General features: G+C 42.8%; 1 protein-coding gene across 1 annotated transcript in view; it reads right to left on the bottom strand.

Moving 5' to 3' along the window:
* The window catches only part of ACACA (acetyl-CoA carboxylase alpha), a 993,014-nt gene that overhangs the window by 883,072 nt on the left and 83,838 nt on the right, over positions 1–26,104 (bottom strand). The window contains exons 5-8 of the mRNA XM_040424192.1: positions 20,706–20,815; positions 8,671–8,752; positions 5,809–5,907; positions 3,302–3,408 (exon numbers count right to left, since the gene is read on the bottom strand). Of these exons, the coding sequence (XP_040280126.1) occupies positions 3,302–3,408; positions 5,809–5,907; positions 8,671–8,752; positions 20,706–20,815 (398 nt within the window). The remainder of the gene's footprint in view (positions 1–3,301; positions 3,409–5,808; positions 5,908–8,670; positions 8,753–20,705; positions 20,816–26,104) is intronic.

The raw sequence follows: 26,104 nt of genomic DNA, 5'->3' as shown, positions 1-26,104 counted from the left end.
AAAAAAAAAATCATCATTTTCCGCTAACTTGTGACAAAAAATAAAAAGTTCTATGAACTCACTATGCCCATCAGCGAATACCTTAGGGTGTGTACTTTCCGAAATGGGGTCATTTGTGGGGTGTTTGTACTGTCTGGCCATTGTAGAACCTCAGGAAACATGACAGGTGCTCAGAAAGTCAGAGCTGCTTCAAAAAGCGGAAATTCACATTTTTGTACCATAGTTTGTAAACGCTATAACTTTTACCCAAACCATTTTTTTTTTACCCAAACATTTTTTTTTTATCAAAGACATGTAGAACTATAAATTTAGAGCAAAATTTCTATATGGATCTCGTTTTTTTTGCAAAATTTTACAACTGAAAGTGAAAAATGTCATTTTTTTGCAAAAAAATTGTTAAATTTCGATTAATAACAAAAAAAGTAAAAATGTCAGCAGCAATGAAATACCACCAAATGAAAGCTCTATTAGTGAGAAGAAAAGGAGGTAAAATTCATTTGGGTGGTAAGTTGCATGACCGAGCAATAAACGGTGAAAGTAGTGTAGGTCAGAAGTGTAAAAAGTGGCCTGGTCTTTCAGGGTGTTTAAGCACTGGGGGCTGAAGTGGTTAAAAAAAATAGAAAAAAGAAAATAGACATATTTGATCAAATATCACATGATCGACCCAGTCCCATAAACTCCATAAAAAATAAAAAAAAAGGTGTAAAAAAAAAGGCATTTTTGTCACCTTACATCACAAAAAGTGCAACACAAAGTGATCAAAGAGGCGTATGTCCCACAAAATGGTACCAATAAAACAGTCACCTCATCCTGCAAAAAATGAGCCCCTACATAAGAAAATCGCTCAAAAAAATATAAAAAAAATATAGCTCTCAGAACATGGAGACACTAAAACATCATTTTTTTGTTTCAAAAATGTTATTATTGTGTAAAGTAAAATAAATAAATAAAAAGTATACATATTAGGTATCGCTGCGTCCGTAACAATCTGCTCTACAAAAATGTCACTTGACCGAACCCCTCAAGTGAACGCTGTAAAAATAAATAAATAAAAACGGTGCTAAAACAACCAATAAAGTGTTATAATGAATGATCAAAAAATCATATGTACCCCAAAATAGTACCAATAAAACTGGCACCTTATCCCTAGTTTCCAAAATGGGGTCACTTATCGGGAGTTTCTACTGTAAGCACCTTTACTTATCAGGGGGGGCTTTGAATGGGACATGGCATCTAAAAACCATGTGGCGCTCCTTTTCTTCTGCGCCCTGCCGTGTGCCCATACAGCAGTTTATAACCACATGTGGGGTGTTTCTGTAAACCGCAGAATCTAGGTAATAAATATTGAGTTTTGTTTAGCTGTTAACCCTCAATGTGTTAAAGAAAAAATTGGATTAAAACGGAAAATCTGCCCAAAAATTGAAATTTTAAAATTTGATCTCCATTTTCCTTTAATTATTGTGGAACGCCTAAAAAGGGTTAACAAAGTTTTTAAAATTGGTTTTAAGTAACTTGAGGGGTGTAGTTTCTACAATGGGGTCATTTATGGGGGTATCCACTATGTAGGCCCCACAAAGTGACTTCAGACCTGAACTGGTCCTTAAAAAGTGGGTTTTGGCAATTTTCTTAAAAATTTTAAGAATTGCTTCTAAACTTCTAAGCCTTCTAACGTCCTAAAAAAATAAAATGACATTTCCAAAATGATGCCAACATAAAGTAGACATATGGGAAATATTAAGCAATAAATATTTTATGAGGTATCACTTTCTGTTTTAAAAGCAGAAAAATGTAAATTTAGAAAATTGCTAATTTTTCTACATTTTGGGTAAATTTGGGATTTTGGAGTGAGAATTTTGCATGGTGGAAAGGGGCATAATTTCAATTTCCACCTCATGCAGCCAAAAGGTTAGAGTCAGCCCCCACATTGCTAAACAAATGCCTTGCACTAAGGGTTCATTCAGATGGCCGTATGCTGTCTGCAAATATGCGGATCAGTTTTTTTTGCGGATTAAAGATTAAATGCTGTCCCATTCACTTCTATGGGGCCTTCTTTCCTTCCATTGCATGCGGCCGTCTGAATGAGCCCTAATAGAAATTCAACAGATCTTTATGTACGCCCCTGATAATTCAGTATTTAAATTACTTTAATGTAACAGCAATTAAAGGGAATCTGTCACCTACCTGACCAGTTTCAAACAGGTGACATTGTTAAGTGGGGCACAAAGTCATGACACAGATGTTACCCATGTTTAGTTCTTCTAATGATTCAAATCGCCCAAAAAGTCGTTTTTATCATATGCTAATGAGCTGTCGCAAGTGCCCGGGGCGGAGAGTTTTCTGAAAGTGCCCAAGTTCCCCCGCCTCACTCGCGCCTAACTCCACCCCTCAGTAAGCTCAGGCCAGCCCTGTGGCTCTGTGACATCATATTTCCCTATAGGCTGTTCGCGTATCACTGCCGGGCCCGGGCATGCGCCAATTTCACGCCAGTAACTGGTGCATGCGCACTCCATATCCCTGTCCCTCTGCCCACAGTGGGCAGAACACTGCACATGCCCGGGCAGTGATGCGCGAACAGCCTATAGGGAAATATGATGTCACAGAGCCACAGGGCTGGCCTGAGCTTACTGAGGGCCGGAGTTAGGCGCAAGTGAGGCGGAGGAACTTGGGCAGTTTCAGAAAACTTTCTGCCCCTGGGCACTTGTGACAGCTCATTAGCATATGATAAAAATGACTTTTTGGGCGATTTGAAGCATCTGAAGAACTAAACACGGGTAACATCTGTGTCATGTCTTTGTGCCCCACTGAACAATGTGATCTGTTTAAAACTGGTCAGGTAGGTTACAGACTCCCTTTAAAGTGAAGAAGTTTGCAACCGGTATACATAAAAAAAAAAATATATAATAATATATAATAAGAATAATTCTATCTTTTTATATCTGTTCCCTGATCACGCAGTCATACTCTCTTCCATCTATTCTCTACTTCTTGCTAAAGGTATGCTAGGAAGATGGAATAGGGCATGACTGCAGTGACAGTTACTTGCTTTGACAGAAACCGTTTAGCCGAAGGACAGATGATACCATTTCTGGAAGAAGAAAAAAAAATGAAAAAAAAAGGTGAAACTTCTAATTATTGCAACAAAGGTCTGATAATGTCACTACATTTTGGATATAGTGTGATACTGCCTTCACTGAAGGGTGGCAGACTTGGCCATATTTTCTAATAAATAAGCAACATCTAAAAAGGGCAATCTGTTACATTAACATTATTATAAGTTTGTAGGCATTAGAGACTGACTCGCCTTCAGTCCATCATCCACGTCTTTGACATAGCCTTTCTCATAAACCTCGTGTGGCACATTTAAAATGCGTTTCTTCAGATCACTTTCTTGCCAATCTACTTTTAAACCTAGAAGAGAAATATGCTATATATTAGAACTTTTATTTCTTACTGCTTTAAACTCCTCATATACAGTCGCAAGAAAAAGTATGTGAACCCTTTGGAATGATATGGATTTCTGCACAAATTGGTCATTAAATGTGATCTGATCATCTAAGTCACAACAATAGACAATCACAGTCTGCTTAAACTAATAACACACAAAAGAATTAAATGTTACCATATTTTTATTGAACACACCATGTAAACATTCACAGTGCAGGTGGAAAAAGTATGTGAACCCCTAGACTAATGACATCTCCAAGAGCTAATTGGAGTGAGATGTCAGCCAACTGGAGTCCAATCAATGAGATGAGATTGGAGGTGTTGGTTACAGCTGCCCTGCCCTATAAAAAACACACACCAGTTCTGGGTTTGCTTTTCACAAGAAGCATTGCCTGATGTGAATGATGCCTCACACAAAAGAGCTCTCAGAAGACCTACGATTAAGAATTGTTGACTTGCATAAAGCTGGAAAGGGTTAAAAAAAAGTATCTCCAAAAGCCTTGCTGTTCATCAGTCCATGGTAAGACAAATGGTCTATAACTGGAGAAAGTTCAGCACTGCTGCTACTCTCCCTAGGAGTGGCCGTCCTGTAAAGATGACTGCAAGAGCACAGTGCAGACTGCTCAATGAGGTGAAGAAGAGTCCTAGAGTGTCAGCTAAAGACTTACAAAAGTCTCTGGCATATGCTAACATCCCTGTTAGCGAATCTACGATATATAAAACACTAAACAAGAATGGATTTCATGGGAGGATACCACAGAGGAATCCACTGCTGTCCAAAAAAAACCTTGCTGCACGTTTACATGGGGCTGCTTTGCTGCATCAGGGCCTGGATGAATTACCATCATCGAAGGAAAAATGAATTCCCAAGTTTATCAAGACATTTTGCAGGAGAACTTAAGGCCATCTGTCCACCAGCTGAAGCTCAACAGAGGATGGGTTGCAATAGGACAGTGACCCAAAGCATAGAAGTAAATCAACAACAGAATGGCTTAAACATTAGAAAATATGCCTTCTGTAGTGGCCCAGTCAGAGTCCTGACCTCAACCCGATTGAGATGCTGTAGCATGACCTCAAGAAAGCGATTCACACCAGACATCCCTAGAATATTGCTGAACTGAAACAGTTCTGTAAAGAGGAATGGTCAAGAATTACTCCTGACCGTTGTGCACGTCTGATCTGCAACTACAGGAAACGTTTGGTTGAAGTTATTGCTGCCAAAGGAGGTTTAACCAGTTAATAAATCCAACGGTTCACATACTTTTTCCACCTGCACTGTGAATGTTTATATGGTGTGTTCAATAAAAACATGGTAAGATTTAATTCTTTGTGTGTTATTAGTTTAAGCAGACTGTGATTGTCTATTGTTGTGACTTAGAAGATCAGATCATATTTTATGACCAATTTGTGCAGAAATCCATATTATTCCAAAGGGTTCACATACTTTTTCTTGCAACTGTACATATGGTGAATTTAGATCTGTCTTGCTCCGCATCCCAGGACGCACTCAAAACGCTGTTTGCAGAGCTTGTGTGCGTCATGGGAACGCAATGAAATGGAACGGAATGCATTCTGGAGGACTCCATTCCCTTCAGTTCAGTTTTGTCCCCATTGACAATGAATGGGGACAAAACAACAATTTTTCCCCGCTTTTGAGATCCTCTGATGGATCTCAATAGTGGAAAGGGAAAGCGCAAGTGTGAAAGTAGTGATTTTATAAATAAGCTTATTAGGTCAGTAAGCAGCCCAAGGTGCTGTTAGCAGAGTTTCAGGAGCCCAGCACCACACTACACGCTCCAACTCCCCTCCCTGCTCTCCCGATGTCACACAGTTGAAGTACAGTTTGTAATCCAAGGCTGACGATTGTTGGAAGGGAAGCGCTCCCTACCAGCAATCTCCAGCTTGCTTGCTGAGGAGACCGCTGCGATTACATGAAGCCATCTCCTCTGTAGCATGGGAAGGAGCGATCGCCATGCCATTGCTCGTCTGTTGCCATGCTGTAGAGTAGTTTGTATGTGGCACACTTTAATTGGACAGCACGATCTGCCTCTATGAAATCTTGATCTTTCAGCATGCTGAGATACATACGAATCTGCCCGTCTAATACACCCTTAATATTAAAAGTTATTGTAAAGCAAGTGAAAGCTAAACATAACCTCCAAAAAATTGAATAAATCATTGTATAAATTCCTGGACAATGCTGTTAATATAAACTGTGTGCCATACTTCTAAAATTCTCCTGATGGATGTGATTTCTTTAACTAATCTTGTAGACTGACACTTTACACAAAGAAAATCCTATAGTATATAAGGCAATTATTTAATCATATGAAGACAAAAGCATTTTTTCATAGTGCTTCTTACCACTGCCACTCCAAGGTAGAGTTGGAATTCCAGCTGTTTGGGCAACAATTGAGGATGCAATTTTATCTCCTAATGCCCACATGGCTTGGCTTGGCGGACCTGTCATGAGATTCATATTATAAGCAGTCAAAGATATGCATCAAACTACACTGCTCAAAAAAATAAAGGGAACACAAAAATAACACATCCTAGATCTGAATTAATTAAATATTCTTCTGAAATACTTTGTTCTTTATATAGTTGAATGTGCTGACAACAAAATCACACAAAAATAAAAAAAAATGGAAATCAAATTTTTCAACCCATGGAGGTCTGGATTTGAAGTCACACTCAAAATTAAAGTGGAAAAACACACTACAGGCTGATCCAACTTTGATGTAATGTCCTTAAAACAAGTCAAAATGAGGCTCAGTAGTGTGTGTGGCCTCCACGTGCCTGTATGACCTCCCTACAACGCCTGTGCATGCTCCTGATGAGGTGGCGGACGGTCTCCTGAGGGATCTCCTCCCAGACCTGGACTAAAGCATCTGCCAACTCCTGGACAGTCTGTGGTGCAATGTGACGTTGGTGGATAGAGCGAGACATGATATCCCAGATGTGCTCAATTTGATTCAGGTCTGGGGAACGGGCGGGCCAGTCCATAGCATCAATGCCTTCGTCTTGCAGGAACTGCTGACACACTCCAGCCACATGAGGTCTAGCATTGTCTTGCATTAGCAGGAACCGCACCAGCATATGGTCTCACAAGGGGTCAGAGGATCTCATCTCGGTACCAAATGGCAGTCAGGCTACCTCTGGCGAGCACATGGAGGGCTGTGCGGCCCTCCAAAGAAATGCCACCCCACACCATTACTGAGCCAATGCCAAACCGGTCATGCTGGAGGATGTTGAAGGCAGCAGAACGTTCTCCGTTCTCAAGACTCTGTCCCGTCTGTCACATGTGCTCAGTGTGAACCTGCTTTCATCTGTGAAGAGCACAGGGTGCCAGTGGCGAATTTGCCAATCTTGGTGTTCTCTGGCAAATGCCAAACGTCCTGCACGGTGTTGGGCTGTAAGCACAACCCCCACCTGTGGACGTCGGGCCCTCATATCACCCTCATGCAGTCTGTTTCTGACCGTTTGAGCAGACACATGCACATTTGTGGCCTGCTGGAGGTCATTTTGCAGGGCTCTGGCAGTGCTCCTCCTGTTCCTCGTTGCATAAAGGCGGAGGTAGCGGTCCTGCTGCTGGATTGTTGCCCTCCTACGGCCTCCTCCACGTCTCCTGATGTACTGGCCTGTCTCCTGGTAGCGCCTCCATGCTCTGGACACTACGCTGACAGACACAGCAAACCTTCTTGCCACAGCTCGCATTGATGTGACATCCTGGATAAGCTGCACTACCTGAGCCACTTGTGTGGGTTGTAGACTCAGTCTCATGCTACCACTAGAGTGAAAGCACCGCCAGCATTCAAAAGTGACCAAAACATCAGCCAGAAAGCATAGGAACTGAGAAGTGGTGTGTCGTCACCACCTGCAGAACCACTCCTTTATTGGGGGTGTCTTGCTAATTGCCTATCATTTCCACCTGTCTATCCCATTTGCACAACAGCATGTGAAATTGATTGTCACTCAGTGTTGCTTCCTAAGTGGACAGTTTGATTTCACAGAAGTGTGATTGACTTGGAGTTACATTGTGTTGTTTAAGTGTTCCCTTTATTTTTTTGAGCAGTGTATATTAGCCATATCACAATTACTTAAAGCGTCTTCCTTCTCATTGAAAACTATTCCAATCCATGTCAGGATACAGAGGAAAAAAACTTATACCAAGTCACGGGCTCTGTTCCATTGATGGGTTGTCCCATTAAGGCTATATTCACACAACAGTGAAAAACATTTTTCCTAATAGCAGTCACACGACCATTTTAAGAAAAATTATAGTCTATGAGGCTATTCTCAAAGCCCTTTTGAATAACGGCCGTCATGACATCCATACATTTCTCAGAAAGGCATCAGTGAAGAAAACAAAAAAAAATACAGTCTTTAAAAAACCAAACCGTTCTGCAGTTTTTAATGGCAATTTTTTTCACCATCATGTGAAAGTAGCCCAAAACTTCTTATTCCCTATTCACAGGATAGAGGATAAGTATCTGATCGGCAGGGGGACGACTGCAGAAATCACGAGAACAAGGGCTGTGCTCTGTTTAAATGGTGCGGCAGATATGCATGTGCGTCCAACACTGTATTCAACTCCTTTGGACTACCGGAGATAGCCAAGCACTGAATAGCCCTACAGAACTGAATGGAGTAGCGAGCATGAATGTCACTCCGATCAAACAGGGAAGAATGAGCTCAGGCGATGAATGGCAAATGGATGCATCTGGCATGCTGTATGAGCAGATACAAGCCATTCTTCTACTTGTATATGGATAAAGGGGATGACATGGGAGTATATTTACTCCACTGATACCAGGGCAGCCAGAGGCCTTCATTAGCCCACCTGGGGGACCGTATACAACCATATATGCTTGTCTGGAGCATACACCTTTATGTCTATGGCAATATGAGAAATTGAAACAGATTGGCTGTAATTAACTAGAGATGGCAACATATTTAAGACAGTGACCCCACCATGTAAGATCAGCCATGTTTACTGCGGTAGGAAAAAGCAAGAAAGCAGCTGCCAGAAGGCACTTATCTCTGGGACAACAAAGGATCAGCCTTGATGCAATCTAGCACACAAGATCCTTGCTTCCCTCAAGGTTTAGTCACAGGCTGACATCATACACATTACATAGACAGCTAAATCCAACATAATCATGGGAGCTGTCAAAAAGAGGACAACCAGTTTCAGTTGCTTTCACTCAACAGATTTTATCTTACCCATAAAAGCAATGCCATTTTTGTGGAGAAGTTCAGGCAGTTTAGGATTCTCTGAGGCATGACCCCAACCAGCCCACACAGCCTATGGAGGAAGAAATGAAAATTAAAAAACACTAATGTAGTTATCGACAAAGGATTCAGATATATGCTGAAGACAGCTGCATTTACAGAATGCTCCCTCTGCAACAAGCATTATGGTAAAAATAAAAAATTATACATATTTATAAATATGTAGTCAAATGATTACATCCATGCCCATCTTAAACAATATTGTAAAGGGGTTTTCTGAGACTTTAAAACCTTCAAGAACAGCCAGTTTTTACTACAAGCCACATATTGCAAATCTGACATATTGGCTCACACAGAATACCCGTATATAGTTTATGTGAATATACAGTGGGGGAAATAATTATTTGACCCCTCACTGATTTTGTAAGTTTGTCCAATGACAAAGAAATGAAAAGTCTCAGAACAGTATCATTTCAATGGTAGGTTTATTGTAACAGTGGCAGATAGCACATCAAAAGGAAAATCGAAAAAATAACTTTAAATAAAAGATAGCAACTGATTTGCATTTCATTGAGTGAAATAAGTATTTGAACCCCTACCAACCATTAAGAGTTCTGGCTCCCACAGAGTGGTTAGACACTTCTACTCAATTAGTCACCCTCATTAAGGACACCTGTCTTAGGCCTCTTTCACACTTGCGTTGTCCGGATCCGGCGTGTACTCCACTTGCCGGAATTACACTCCGGATCCGGAAAAACGCAAGTGTACTGAAAGCATTTGAAGACGGAACCGTCTTCCAAATGCTTTCAGTGTTACTATGGCACCCAGGACGCTATTAAAGTCCTGGTTGCCATAGTAGGAGCGGGGAGCGGGGGAGCAGTATACTTACAGTCCGTGCGGCTCCCGGGGCGCTCCAGAATGACGTCAGAGCGCCCCATGCGCATGGATGACGTGATCCATGCGATCACGTGATCCATGCGCTTGGGGCGCCCTGACGTCACTCTGGAGCGCCCGGGGAGCCGCACGGACGGTGAGTACACTGCTCCCCCGCTCCCCGCTACACTTACCATGGCTGTCAGGACTTTAGCGTCCCGGCAGCCATGGTAACCACTCTGAAAAAGCTAAATGTCGGCTCCGGCAATGCGCCGAAACGACGTTTAGCTTAAGGCCGGATCCGGATCAATGCCTTCCAATGGGCATTAATTCCGGATCCGGCCTTGCGGCAAGTGTTCCGGATTTTTGGCCGGAGCAAAAAGCGCAGCATGCTGCGGTATTTTCTCCGGCCAACAAACGTTCCGTACCGGAACTGAAGACATCCTGATGCATCCTGAACGGATTACTCTCCATTCAGAATGCATTAGGATAATCCTGATCAGGATTCTTCCGGCATAGAGCCCCGACGACGGAACTCTATGCCGGAACACAATAACGCAGGTGTGAAAGAGCCCTTAACTAGTCACCTGTATAAAAGACACCTGTCCACAGAATCAATCAATCAAGCAGACTCCAAACTCTCCAACATGGGAAAGACCAAAGAGCTGTCCAAGGATGTCAGAGACAAAATTGTAGACCTGCACAAGGCTGGAATGGGCTACAAAACCATTAGCAAGAAGCTGGGAGAGAAGGTGACAACTGTTGGTGCGATTGTTCGAAAATGGAAGGAGCACAAAATGACCATCAATCGACCTCGCTCTGGGGCTCCACGCAAGATCTCACCTCGTGGGGTGTCAATGGTTCTGAGAAAGGTGAAAAAGCATCCTAGAACTACACGGGAGGAGTTAGTTAATGACCTCAAATTAGCAGGGACCACAGTCACCAAGAAAACCATTGGAAACACATTACACCGCAATGGATTAAAATCCTGCAGGGCTCGCAAGGTCCCCCTGCTCAGGAAGGCACATGTGCAGGCCCGTCTGAAGTTTGCCAATGAACACCTGAATGATTCAGAGAGTGACTGGGAGAAGGTGCTGTGGTCTGATGAGACCAAAATAGAGCTCTTTGGCATTAACTCAACTCGCTGTGTTTGGAGGAAGAAAAATGCTGCCTATGACCCCCAAAACACCGTCCCCACCGTCAAGCATGGGGGTGGAAACATTTTGCTTTGGGGGTGTTTTTCTGCTAAGGGCACAGGACAACTTATTCGCATAAACGGGAAAATGGACGGAGCCATGTATCGTGAAATCCTGAGCGACAACCTCCTTCCCTCTGCCAGGAAACTGAAAATGGGTCGTGGATGGGTGTTCCAGCACGACAATGACCCAAAACATACAGCAAAGGCAACAAAGGAGTGGCTCAAGAAGAAGCACATTAAGGTCATGGAGTGGCCTAGTCAGTCTCCGGACCTTAATCCAATCGAAAACCTATGGAGGGAGCTCAAGCTCAGAGTTGCACAGAGACAGCCTCGAAACCTTAGGGATTTAGAGATGATCTGCAAAGAGGAGTGGACCAACATTCCTCCTAAAATGTGCGCAAACTTGGTCATCAATTACAAGAAACGTTTGACCTCTGTGCTTGCAAACAAGGGTTTTTCCACCAAGTATTAAGTCTTTTTTTGTTAGAGGGTTCAAATACTTATTTCACTCAATGAAATGCAAATCAGTTGCTATCTTTTATTTAAAGTTATTTTTTCGATTTTCCTTTTGATGTGCTATCTGCCACTGTTACAATAAACCTACCATTGAAATGATACTGTTCTGAGACTTTTCATTTCTTTGTCATTGGACAAACTTACAAAATCAGTGAGGGGTCAAATAATTATTTCCCCCACTGGTATATATATTTTTTTATTACACACTATTTATACATATGTATATTTTCAGTCGCAGCCCCTTGTTGATGCCTAAATGTGGAGCTCACGCAAAAAAAGGCTATATAAACTCGAATAGATGCAGTAGAAAATCTTGTCACGTAAGAATGGTAATCCGATTCTGTTGCTATTCATTCAAGACCTATATAATTAAAGAATAGCTTTACGTATAGTCACTCTTGTTGAATATTTAGTAACCATATTCAAAATCCGTAATGCAATTAGTCTTGATATGATTAATAGTCTTCCATACCCGTTTGATTGTAAAAATGGGTCGCTCACAGCGCTTTTCACCAGCATCTTAGATCTCCCCGTTCTTAGACACTTCAGCTGCACAGTTCGGGCCCCACTGTAAGGGAGTTACAGCAATATTCCTCTGACAGTTAATGCCTTTTCTCTGCTCACCTCTGGTGCCTCTGTACTGCTGTGTCTTGTTGTTCCCTCATGTGACGGCACACTTGCTTGCTCATGCATTGTTTGTATATTGCAGGGACAGGGAACCTTTTTACTGCTGAAGGCCATTTGGATGTTTGTAACATCGTTCACCTACATCAGCCTCAGATCAGACTCCCATCAGCCCCCCCAGCTTCATATCATACCCCCCTAACCTTCAAATTAGACCCCATCAGACCCCTCTCACCCTCCATTAGCCTCAGATCAGACCCCATCAGACCCCGCCAGCATCCAATCAGACCTCAGATCAGACGTTTAAAAATAAATAAACAAACAAACCAAACTTACCTCTCCAGCTCCAGACAGAGATGCCACTTGGCAGATTCACTTACCCTCTCTGGTCTTCCTGGTGTGCTGTACTGTGACCTAACAGCGCACAGCGTCAGGTCACAGTGCGTGTCTACGTGCACTACGTCCTGACACTGTACGTGTCAGGACACAGCACGGGTACGGAAGAAGACCAGGGAAGGCGAGTACAGTCAGTGCAGTGCTGTTCTCCTCTTAGTGTGCCTCCCGCATGCCGTCCTGGAAGCGGTCATTGGCATTTTCAACATTTGCTCAGGCAGGGGACCACATGAAGTTATCCCACGGGCCGTATGTGGCCCGCGAGCCAGAGGTTCCCCACCCCTGGTATATGGGAATACCAACTTCTGCAGCTTCTATGCCGTTGGGCATCTACGTTGACGAGAGCACAACCTGCACATATAGTGTGCACCTCTGTGTCCTCAGCACACAAGGGAACAGTGAACCAGCCACAGGTTTCTGATTATTTGTTACAGCTAAGTGGTTACAGCAGGCTGAGCACCAATATGTCCTAGTGAGCTTCCCCAGTCTTATTTTTGTTTAAATCATGTTATAAATGCAGTTTTTTAGGAATTTAGAAGGCTTTGAATTTTAAAAGCAATTTTAGGGTCCATTCACACGTCCGTATGTGTTTTGCGAATCCGCAAAACACGGACACCGGAAATGCACATTCCGCATTTTGCGGACCGCACATCGCCGGCACTCTCATAGAAAATGCCTTTTCTTGTCCGTAATTGCAGACAAGGATAGGATATGTTCTATTTTTTTTTGCGGAACGAAGTGCAGATTTTGCAAATTACAGGATAAGGTGACTGTTTTAGTGGTTCTATTTTGGGGTACATATGACTTTTGATCGCCCAATATTAAATTTTTTTGTGAGGAAAGGCAACCACAAAATGGATGTTCTGGAACAGTTTTTAGTTTTTGTTTCTATACGGATGTCTCCTGACCGGATAGATCATGTTTTGTTTTTATAGAGCAGGAAGATACAGATGCAACAATACCAAATGTGTATTTTTCTATATCATTTTTATATAATAAAAGCCTTAAAAAAAAAAAAGGTTTTGGGTCTTCATTTTCTGAAAGCTATATTTCTTCTTTCTTAGGCTTCGTTCACATCAGTGTTCCGTTTAGGAGCAGAAAAACGGGAAGTACCGATTCGGCACATAACTAAGCCGAACGGAACCTAAGAACCCCATAGACTATAATGGGCTCCGTTAGGTTTGCGCTCAGAAGATGATTTAGGAGCAAAGACAAAAAGTTTTGCATGCAGGACTTATGTCTCCGCTTCAAAAATCTTCTTCAGAGCAGAAACCTAATGGACCCCCTTATAGTCTATGGGGTCCTTAGGTTCCATTCGGCTCAGTTATGTGCTGAATCCATTCTTTCCGTTTTTCTGCTCCTAAACAGAGCAGGAGAATGGAAAGGCTGAACGGTGATATAAACAAAGCTTTATTTTTCTGCTGATCGTCTTGTGTACGGGCTCGTATTTTGCATGAAGAGCTGACGTTTTTATTGGTACTATTTTTGGGTACGTATGATTTTTTTGATCGTTCAATATTACACTTTTTTTGGACAAGGTGACAAAAAAATAAAAACTAAACTATTTTGGCAGTTTTTATTTATTTAAACAGCAATTTACAATCACATATGGGTAAAATGGGTAACTAAGTGAGGAGTCATTCTTCTGTAACCCCTTGTGGAAATGAAAAGTCTGGGCCTAAAGTGCCATTTTCTAGTAAAAATTTAATATTTCATTTTCACAGCCAAGTATTTCTAAATTCTGTGAAATGTCTAGTACGTCAAAGTGCTCACTACATCCCCTGAAAAATTCCTTGGGGGAGAGATTGCAGTAGAAATCACCAAAAAGTGACAACATTTTGGAAGAGGTACCTCAGGGTCTTTTCTAATGCAACATGACACCTGAAAACCATTCCAGCAAAATCTGACCTCCAAAAGCACCCAAAAAGTTCCTTCACTTCTGTCCTCTGCTGCACGCCCATACAGCAGTTTACAACCATATATAGGGTGCTCCCGTATTCAGCAGAAAGTGCTTAACAAATTGAAGTGTCCCTTTTCTCTTGTTACCCCTTGTGAAAATGAATATCTGAGGCTAAGGCCTCTTTCACACGGCCGTTTTTTTTTCCCGTTTACTGGCCGTTTTTTGCGGTCCGTATACGGTCCGTATACGGAACCATTGATTTCAATGGGTCCGCAAAAAAAACGGAATGTACTCCGTATGCATTCCGTTTCCGTTTTTCCGTTTTTCCGTTCCGTTTTAACATAGAACATGTCCTATTATTGCCCGCAAATCACAGTCCGTGGCTCCATTCAAGTCAATGGGTCCGCAAAAAAACGGAACACATACGGAAATGCATCCGTATGTCTTCCTTTTCCGTTCCGTTTTTTGCTGAACCATCTATTGAAAATGTTATGCCCAGCCCAATTTTATCTATGTAATTACTGTATACTGTATATGCCATACGGAAAAACGGAACGGAAAAACGGAACAGAAACGGAAACACAACGGAAACAAAAAACGGAACAACGGATCCGTGAAAAACGGATCGCAAAACACTGAAAAAGCCATACGGTCGTGTGCAATAGGCCTAAAGCAACATTTTGGAAAAACGTGATTTTCGTTCATTTTCAAGTCTTTGTAAAAATTCTATTTAACACCTCTGTGTCAAAGCACTCATTACACTCTTCAATAAATTCCTTGAGGGGTTGTTTCAAAAATGGCAGTAACTTTTTTTAAGGGGGGGGGTGGATCTCCACTATATGGGTGCCTCACGGTCTCTTCTATATGTGACATAGCACCTGATGACCTTTCCTATTCTGCAGCATCTTCCCTTCAGATTCCTGCCATGTGCCCAAACTGCGGTTTACGACCAAACAAGAAAACGCTTAATAAAATCTGTGGTGCATATTCTCCAGTTACCCCTTGTGAAAATAAAAAATGAGTGGCTTATGCAACATTTTATTGGAAGGAATTAAATTTTTCATAGCAAAATGCTTCTGTAAAACACCTGTGGGGTCAAAGCGTTCAGTACACCCCTCAATAAATTCCTTGAGTGGTGCAGTTTACAAAATGGGGTCACTTTTAAGGGCTTAAGCTGTAGGGGTATCTCAGGATCTCTTCCAATGTAATAATGCGCCCAAAAACCATGCTGCAAAATCTGCCCTCCAAAAACCACACGGACCCCATACAAAAGTTTATGATCACAAATGGGGTATTTCTGTAACCTGCAGAATCAGGGTAATTATTAAGGTTAGTTTTGTTGTTACCCATTTGCTGCATTACAGGAAAATGGATTCAAATTGAAAATCTGCCAAGAAAAGAAACAGAAATTTTGAAATGTCACCTTTATTTTCCTTTAAATTTTCACGAAACAAGTAAAAAACGGTTAACAAAGTTTGTTAAATCAGTTATGACTATTTTGAGTGGAGTAGTTTGTAAAAATGGGTTGTTTATTGGTGGTAAGGTTACTTTCACATGGTTCAAAAAGGTTTCCATTACAATAATACAATCGCATGCATCAGTCACGAACGGATCCAGTTGTATTATGTCTTCTATAGCCACGACGGATCAGTCATGAACACCATTTAAAGTCAATGGGGGACGGATCCGTTTTCTATCGTGTCAGAGAAAATCGATCTGTCCCCATTGACTTACATTGTGTGTCAGGACGGATCCGTCTTGCTCCGCACCACATCGCGGACAGAAAAACGCTGCTTGCGTTAGCGTTATTCCGTCCGCGATGGAAGCGGACAGCAAACGGAACGGAGTGCATTTAAGTGCATTCCGTTTAGTTTTGTCCGCATTGACATTGAATGGGGGAAAAAAACGGAAGAGCTTTTAAATCCGCTATTGAGATCCTTTGTAGGATCTCAATAGCGGAAGAAAACGCTAGTGTGAAAGTAGCCTTACTTCATAACTGAACAAGTCCTTATAAAAGTGGATTTTTGGAAATTGTTAAAAAAAAATTGCTTCTAAAATTTTAAAGCCATGTAACATCCTAAAATAAAAAAATAAAATGACATTTGCAAAATTATGGCAACCAAAATAAAGAAAGACATATGTTAAAGGTTAAAGGGGTTGGCCAACCTAAGTATCAAAAATCCAAAGTGCCCTAGACAATAGCCAAAACCATGAAGTATTTATATCATGTGACATGTACTGGCTATATACAGTTGCAAGAAAAAGTATGTGAACCCTTTGGAATGATATGGATTTCTGCACAAATTGGTCATAAAATGTGATTTGTTCTTCATCTAAGTCACAACAATAGACAATCACAGTCTGCTTAAACTAATAACACACAAAGAATTAAATGTTACCATGTTTTTATTTTACACACCATGTAAACATTCACAGTGCAGGTGGAAAAAGTATGTGAACCCCTAGACTAATGACATCTCCAAGAGCTAATTGGAGTGAGGCGTCAGCCAACTGGAGTCCAATCAATGAGATGAGATTGGAGGTGTTGGTTACAGCTGCCCTGCCCTATAAAAAACACACACCAGTTCTGGGTTTGCTTTTCACAAGAAGCATTGCCTGATGTGAATGATGCCTCGCACAAAAGAGCTCTCAGAAGACCTACGATTAAGAATTGTTGACTTGCATAAAGCTGGAAAGGGTTATAAAAGTATCTCCAAAAGCCTTGCTGTTCATCAGTCCAGGGTAAGACAAATGGTCTATAAATGGAGAAAGTTCAGCACTGCTGATACTCTCTCTAGGAGTGGCTGTTCTGTAAAGATGACTGCAAGAGCACAACGCAGACCTGCTCAATGAGATGAAGAAGAATCCTAGAGTGTCAGCTAAAGGCTCTGAAATATGCCAACATCCCTGTTAGCGAATCTACAATACGTAATACACTAAACAAAAATGGATTTCATAGGAGGATACCACAGAGGAAGCCACTTCTGTAAAAAAAAAAAAAAAACATTGCTGCACGTTTAGTTTGCACAAGAGCACCTGGATGTTCCACAGCAGTACTAGCAAAATATTCTGTGGACAGATGAAACCAAAGTTGAGTTGTTTGGAAGAAACACACAACACTATGTGTGGAGAAAAAGAGGCACAGCACACCAACATCAAAACCTCATCCCAACTGTGAAGTATGGTGGTGGGGGCATCATGGTTTGGGGCTGCTTTGCTGCATCAGGGCCTGGATGGATTGCCATCATCGAAGGAAAAATGAATTCCCAAGTTTATCAAGACATTTTGCAGGAGAACTTAAGGCCATCTGTCCACCAGCTGAAGCTCAACAGAAGATGGGTGTTGCAACAGGACAATGACCCAAAGCATAGAAGTAAATCAACAACAGAATGGCTTAAACAGAAGAAAATACGGCTTCTGGAGAGGTCCAGTCAGAGTCCTAACCTCAACCCGATTGAGATGCTGTGGCATGACCTCAAGAAAGTGATTCACACCAGACATCCCAAGAATATTGTTGAACTGAAACAGTTCTGTAAAGAGGAATGGTCAAGAATTACTCCTGACCGTTGTGCACGTCTGATCTGCAACTACAAGAAACGTTTGGTTCAAGTTATTGCTGCCAAAGGAGGTTCAACCAGTTATTAAATCCAAGGGTTCAAATACTCTTTCCACCTGCACTGTGAATGTTTACATGGTGTGTTCAATAAAAACATGGTAACATTTAATTCTTTGTGTGTTTGTAGTTTAAGCAGACTGTGATTGTCTATTGTTGTGACTTAGATGAAGATCAGATCACATTTTATGACCAATTTGTGCAGAAATCCATATTGCAAAGGGTTCATATACTTTGACCAGCTCTGTGGGAGGAGAAGCTGTAAAATGAAAGTAAAAATCCCAACATGCATTGCAGCACGCATGTTCAGAGGTGCAGTCACATGACATCCCCGCCCACCTGTGTTTCCATAGAGACAAGAGCCCCTCAGATAATATCAATAACTCAGTCATCAGTGAATAACTACGGGAAGTATGCCCCAGTCCAGCAGCACACAGGAATAGGATGCTAATTTATCATACATTTGTCACTGAAAGGGGGGGAAGGTGCCCTGTTCATAAACAGTGATGGCCAGTTCGCAGTGTTCGCCCGCGAACACATGCGATCTGCCATCTTAACTGACAAGTCCGGCGAGGCACAGGTAAGTCCTTACCTGTGCCTGTGCGCGAGCCGGTCTGAAATTAAATGCGGTCTCCGGGAGCAGGCAGTTCCGAGAAGGCTGATCTCGGAACTGCCTGCTCCCGGAGACCGCATTTCATTTCAGACCAGCTCGCGCACAGGCACAGGTAAGGACTTACCTGTGCCTCGCCGTACTTGTCAGTTAAGATGGCAGATTGCATGTGTTCGTGGGCGAACACTGCGAACTGGCCATCTCTATTCATAAACTTTCTGTAGGGCCTAGTCATTTCTAGTTGCACCATTGGATTTAAGCCATGAACAGAATGAATAGAGGGGGAGATTTATCATTTCCCTTATTTCTGAAAAGTGGCGTCAAAAAGTTGCAAACTATGGGCCAGATTTATCATTAGCTCAAGTCAAAATAATGGAGTGAAAAAGTCAAATTTTTGCGCAATCGCTAAAACTGCGCAACTTTTATTGGCTCTGCGCGCCAGTTTTCTGAAAGTGGGCGTGTTTTCTTATGTAAATGAATCTCTAGACAGATTTACTATTGCGACAATTTTAAAAAGTCGCAAAAAATTGCGCAATTTCACTCCAGTGAGGACCATGCTTATCTAATGTGACTTTAATAGAACGTGCGACTTTTTTGTAAAGACGTGACTTTTGTAAAGCAGCTTACTGAAGTATAAACTGCTACCGTCAAACCACATTTATCACAGTATTAAAGGACCATTAATAAATCTGACTTAGCCAAAAGTGACTTTGGACATATGTAAGATGTAAGTGTAATGATAAATCTGGCCCTATGTGTTTGAGACTTTAACTGTGCCTTTAAAAAAAAAAAAAAAAAAAATGGCATGGCAATAGCAGGGAGGGGGCGTGACCAGCCGCCCTAACAAATTTATGTTCATTTTTACCAGTTTTCCGACTCAAATGAAGTTAAAAATCCACGGCAGCTCTGAGCCATCATAGATTTCTGTTTAGGTGCATGGACTGCCATAGGAGGGGGAGCTGGTTAACGGGGGGGGGGGGGGGGGGGGGGGGACAGATCTTTGTAGCACAAGAGCTCTGATGAATAAATTTGCACAAATAGATTTGCTCACATAGAGAGCAGTATCCTGTCCTGCCGGATCCATGCTAACGCTAGCCCACGAGTGCCGTCGGAAATCCGCTCCGGCCCCATTCACATTCACTGATGCTCAGCACGCTGCATTTTTTGTCCAGCCACCTCTTGGCATGTTTGCCGTGCTGCGGCCGCATCTCTGACCTGTCCCCATTAAAGTGAATGGGGCAGGAGCGGACTTCCGGCAGCAGTCGTGGGCTACTGTTAGCACGGATCACGATGTGCTGCCCGGATACGGAATTGCGGACCCGCACTTCCGGGTCCGCAATTCCGTTCCCGAAAAAAATAGAAGATGTCCTATTCTTTTTCGCAACTGCAGACAAGAATAGGCATATTCTATTAGTGCCGGCAATGTGCGGTCCGCAAAATGCGGAACGCACATTGCCGCTGTCCGTGTTTTGCAGATCCGCAAAACACGTTACGGACATCTGAATGGAGCCTAAGTGTAATATTTCCCTACTTTCTTTATAGTTTTAATAAGTGCTAACCCCTTTAATTGTTTTATGATCTATCTTAAAAACAGATTAATTCAAATTTAGAAAATTTATCCAAATTATCTTTAAAATTGTGATTTTTTATTTTTATAAATAGAAGGTAAAGAATCTTGACTCAAATTCACCACTGACATGAAGTACAATGTGTCACGCGAAAACAAAAAAACTAACTCAGAATCTGTTGGATAAGAAAAAGCATTACAAAGTTATTACAACATAAGTGACATCAGATCTGAAGATGTGATTTGGAAGGTGAAAAATGGCTGTCCTGAAGGGGGGGGGGGGGGATAAAAAATAAAAATACGTTTCAGATATTCACAGAATTAGGGCTCATGCCGTGGCCATATTGCGGCCTGCATACAGCAGGTCTGCAATACACGGGCACTTAAATGGGTCCGCAATCCGAGAGAGGCGGTGCGGAACGGAGGCACAGATCGGAACCACTACGGAGTGCTTCCGTGGGTTTTCTGTCCTTTACTCCGTACCGCAAAAAAATTATTGCAATCATGCACTACTTTTTTGCGGTGCAGACCATCGGATGTGGATCGTGGACCCCATTCAAGTGAATGGATCCGCATGTGGTGGCCCCACAGTCAGTGCATGTGCATTGATAACCGCAATTTGTGTGTGCGTGTGCATGAGCCCTTATACTAGCCAGAATACATGCATATGAACACCCAATTCCAGAGCTTTTGGGAAAATTATTGCATTGAACAAATGAATGCGAGCATTACCTGTACTGGAATCCTTTTTGCAATATCAAGAATAAGTTCTACGTTAGCATAATTATTATTATTTGGACCTCCAGGAACAGGTACATAATGATCTGCCATTTTAATATACTCTGAAATAGAAAATACATTATATACATTTTAATTTAAAATACTTATTTTTTATTTTTTTGCTCCAGAATCTTAGTTCAGGATGCATCATTTGCTATGCCTTGAAAATTATTAAGTAACCTTCAGTTCATGATTCAGCAATGTGCCTCGGCTGCCAGTGGAGACCAGAAGTACTAGAGATATTTATTAAGTCCCTTTGGGCCTTCATTTCACTCCACATCTAGACAAGACCACAAGGAAGTCGCTTTGTCGCTGGCCATTCACACCGTTTATTACTTTTAGTCCAAGTTCACACAGCAAAATCAACGGCAGAAAAAATAAAAATACAAATCTGTAACAGATTACTATCTGGTGGCAGATGTCTAACTTGGCAGATGTGTTTTAGAGGAGTTTTTACAAGAATATTTGGTTGAAGCCTCTCTGCTTCCAAATAGACTTTTATGAAATCCACAATCAAAACTGTTTCCAAGAAGTAATATGTCACTTCTAAGACTTCAGAGAAGGGCAGAGTGGACAACTGTTGGTTCTGGGAGAGTGAGAGTTGTGGAGCATAAACATACTAATTTCGGGATATCCTTACAGAATTCTTCTAGTACACTCTCTGAACTGGAATGTGATGTAGCTGCTAATATAACCAGGACTTACCATGTGCTAGATGTTGTTTCTAAAAGGGAGAGACTATTTTGCATGAGGTACAGAGGGGTGCAGTAGATGGAATAACCAAGAAGTGTATGCTTCTTGTTGGTGATTCAACCATGTGTGGTTAAAACAGTGGTGTAAATCTCAAGGATTTGAGTATGTTAGACATGATGCTAGTAGGTAGTCTAATAAGGAATTGTACTTTATAAAAAAAAAAAAAAAAAAAAAAAAAAAAAAGGGGTTAATTACTCTTACCGGTAATTGGATTTTCCAATAGCCCCCAAAACGGCACTTACAGGAGGGTGTCCATGCCTCCCCAAGATAGGAAACTACGTAGAAGCTCAAGTTTAAAAGGCTCCCTCCCTTTACCTGCTTCAGTTAATAACATAGGATCAGGGCCGGTGCAAGGATTTTTGCACACATAAGCAAAGCTACATTTTGGTGCCCCTTCCCCCCCACAACTCGTGGGGGTGATGTAAAAAGGAGGGCGTGATGTGACATGGAGGGGGATGAGAAATGTGACATGGAGGGGGATGAGAAATGTGACATGGAGGGGGATGAGAAATGTGACATGGAGGGGGATGAGAAATGTGACATGGAGGGGGATGAGAAATGTGACATGGAGGGGGATGAGAAATGTGACATGGAGGGGGATGAGAAATGTGACATGGAGGGGGATGAGAAATGTGACATGGAGGGGGATGAGAAATGTGACATGGAGGGGGAAGAGAAATGTGACATGGAGGGGGATGAGAAATGTGACATGGAGGGGGATGAGAAATGTGACATGGAGGGGGATGAGAAATGTGACATGGAGGGGGGAGATATGTGACATTTCTCCCTCTCCATGTAACATTTCTCCCCCTCCATGTCACATCACCCCCTGCTTTTTACATCACCCCCTTTGTGTCACATTTCAACCCCCTCCATGGCACATTTCTCCCCCTCCATGTCACATCACCCCCCCCCCCTTCCCCCATGGCACATTTCCCCCCTATATTAATGTTGTGTAAAAATAAACATTATGCTCCTCACCTGGGCCTGTTCCCGTCTGCAGCAGTTCCCCTTCTCCTCTGTGTGGTCCTGGTATCTTCTCTCTGTGCTCCCGACAAGACTTTGAGGACCTTTCCCACTCAGCCAATCAGTGGCTGCAGCTGTGTCATGTGTCAGACCAGATTGGCTCAGCGGGAAATCACTGCCCTGACACATGACACAGCTGCGGCCACTGATTGGCAGAGTGGGAAAGGTCCTCAAACAACTTGTCAGGACTCGGGAGCCCAGAGAGAAGATATGAGGACCACCACACAGAGGAAAACAGCCGCAGGAGGCCGGCGGCATGCAAGTGATTAATGAAAAAAAAAAAAAAAAGTTAGATTTTTCCGCCCCCCTCTTCTCAGCACCCTAAGGCGGCCGCTTGGTCTGCCTTATTATAGCACCGGGCCTGCATAGGATTCATTACTAATTCAAAGAAACTGTTCAAAATATTCAAATACATTGTCACATACTTATGTCACAGAACAAAGTATAATGGGTTGGGAAACTCCAGTGCCGTTGTGGAGGCTATTGGAAAATCCAGTTAACAATAAGAGTAATTAACCCTTGTCCCCGGCGCCTTCACAACAGCACTCACAGGAGGAATAACGGGCAAAAAAAAAAATTCTGCCAAAAGATAAATCATAGTTATAGAGCAGAAAAGGTACTAAAGTTTGCCCAAGTGGCCACCCTGCATATTTGATCCACAGATGCAGAGGTATATTCTGCACATGAGGCAGAAACTGCCCTAGTAGAATGTGCCTTTATCCCTTTAGGGGGAGTTGAGTCCTTCTGAATGTAGCAGAATTTAATAGTATTTCTTATCCATCTTGCTATGGTATTCTAGTTTGCTGCAGATCCTTTATGGTGACCCTCATACTGCAGAAGAAGATGGTCCGAGTTTCTGAATCCTTTGGTGACATAACACGTCCGCAATTTCGTTCCGCCGAACGGATTTGGGGACCCATTCATTCCTATGGGGCAGTACAATCTGCTGCCCGGACACGGAATTGCGGATCCGCACTTCCGGGTCCGCAAAAAAATATACCATGTCCTATTTTTGTCCGCAATTCTATTAGTGTCCGCATATTATATTAGTGCCGGCAATGTGCAGTCCGCAAAATGCGGAATGCACATTGCCGCTTCCAGTGTTTTGCGGATCCGTGGATCCACAAAACACGTTGCGGACGTGTGAATGGAGCCTAGATCATCCAGATTATGATATTTTTTATCTATTTCTGAGGATGGATTTGGACAGAAGGAAGGTAGGGATACCTCCTGCTGACAATGGAATCTGGAAACAACTTTTGGCAGAAACATCGGAGTATGCCTGATAATAATGCTGTCTAAGACCGTGAGGTAAGGTAGTCTGCAGGAAAAGGCTTGGATTTCCCCAACTCTTCTAGCCGATGTAATTGCCAATAAAAAGGTGGTCTTAAACGTCAGAGGTTTTAGCGGAATATCCTGTAAGGACTCAAAGGGCGCATAAGTCAGAACATCAAGCATCAGATTCAAATCCCAAGAAGGTATGTTGGAAGGAACAAATGGAAACAGTGTCGTTGCCCCTTTTAGGAACAGTTTTGTTAGGGGTAGATACGAAAGTTTTGTTTCTACAAAGTATCTTAATGCTAAAATTTGCATTTTAAGGGTGCTTGGTCTGAGCCCTTTATCGAGACCTGCTTGTAGGAATTCCAGTATTGGGGGAATATCCGGATAAGGATAGTGACACCATCTATTTCCTGCAAATTTTAAAGAAGGCTTTCCATGTTCTTGTATAGATCTTGGAAGTGGTGTCCATTTTACCATGATCTTTTGGGCCAAAAAAGGTGCCATCAGAATCATCTGCACCTTTTCCTCCATCGCCTTCATCAGCACTCTCGGTATTAAACTTAAGGGTGGAAACGCCATCTGGCCATGGGGCGGATAGAGCATCCACAAACAACGGCTGATCCTTTAAGGAGAGGGGGCAGAATTTTATACTTGTTTGTTCTTTTGATTCGCAAACAGGTCTATGACCGGGGTTCCCCACTTTTTTTTATATCTCATCGAACATATCGGGATCTAGTGACCATTCTCCCTCTTAAATTTCCTCTGCCGAGATAGTCCGCTACTATGTTCTCCTTGCCTTGCAGATGGACGCCAGATAAAGAATTTAGGTTCTTTCTGCCCAGCGAAATATCTTCCGACAGATTTCGCAGAGCTCTGCTTTTGTCCCTCCTTGCCGGTTTAAATAGGTCACTGCGGTGGTCGGACAGAATTTTTACATGTTGGGATTTTACAGTTGACTGGAAAGAGAGGAGTGTTTTGAATCCAAACAGCTTGTATTATCTGATCTTTGGTGTAGCCTCCCTATCCACGACTGCTGGCGTTGGTACAGATGACTACCTGATGTGTGTGTCGCCAAAATACTCCTGAAGATTTTTTTCTTATTTTCCACCACAGGAGAGACTGCTTTACTTTTAAAGGAACTTTTATACTCTTGTCTAGAGTATTCTGATTTCCAACCCAGTTCTTCAGGAGAAATGACTGTAGTGCCCTTGTGTGTTGTTGGGCCCACTGCACTGCTGGAATTATGGACGTCGAATGGCCTAAAAGTGTCATGATGTATCTGTTAGATACTGTTGTGAACTCGCAAAACAGAGACCTTTTGAGATAGAGAAAAGGAGATTTTTTCCATTGGGGGACACAGACCATGGGACGTCCCAGAGCAGTCCATGGGGTGGGAAAAAACATCAGCACCGCCAGGAGGAACGTCCATCGGACAAACAGGAACCACAGCCTGCAAAACACTGCTTCCAAAGACAGCATCAGCCGAACCCAGCGAATGCAACTGATAAAACTTCGTAAAGGTATGTAAGGACGACCAGGTGGCCGCCTTACACAGTTGAGACGCAGAGGCATGATTGCGCCTTGCCCAGGAAGCTCCTACCGCCTTAGTGGAGTGAGCGGTAATCAGAGCCGGGGAAACCCTACCACGAGCAGATCCCTCGCTCCACAGTGACCTTGGAGGCCGCCAGACCCTAACGAGGTCCCTCAGGAATCACAAAGAGGGAGTCTGAAGAGCTGACGGAGGTGGTAGCCATCAGATACACCCTCATCGCCCCAGAGTGGCCTCGCCGCACATGGTTCTCAGACGTGGCTCGGATGCTGGTGGACGCCCCATGGCCTCTTCCCGACAGAGAGGATCTACTGTCTCAGGGCCCGCTCTTCCACCGGAATTTACAGTCTCTTCGTTTAACGCCGTGGCTGTTAAAACCGCCATCCTGAAGAAGAAAGGGTTCTCGGATTCAGTGATTAGATCCATGATCAGAGCGAGGAAGGCCTTCCAGGTACGATAGTAAATCCGGGAGGAAGCCGGCTTCCTCGCTCTGATCATGGATCTAATGGAAATGACCGCGGAAAATTCCTCATGAACAGGAAACGCGGCAGCCTCCGGTTTCTTGGACGGGAAAAGGGCAAACTCCCTTCTAGAGGAAGGAGGAGAATCCCCTTGGAGATTAAAGGTGTCACGGACAGCCGCCACTAAGTCAGCCACCATGGTGGAGAGCTTAGGCGGAGGATCCCGTTCCATGACCTCGTCCGAGCCGGACAATTCCCCTTCAGACTTGTGCTCCCTAGGG

The sequence above is a fragment of the Bufo bufo genome, chromosome 3 (genome assembly GCF_905171765.1).
Source record: "Bufo bufo chromosome 3, aBufBuf1.1, whole genome shotgun sequence".
NCBI classification, from domain to species: domain Eukaryota; kingdom Metazoa; phylum Chordata; class Amphibia; order Anura; family Bufonidae; genus Bufo; species Bufo bufo.
This window is presented reverse-complemented; position numbering and strand designations above follow the sequence as displayed.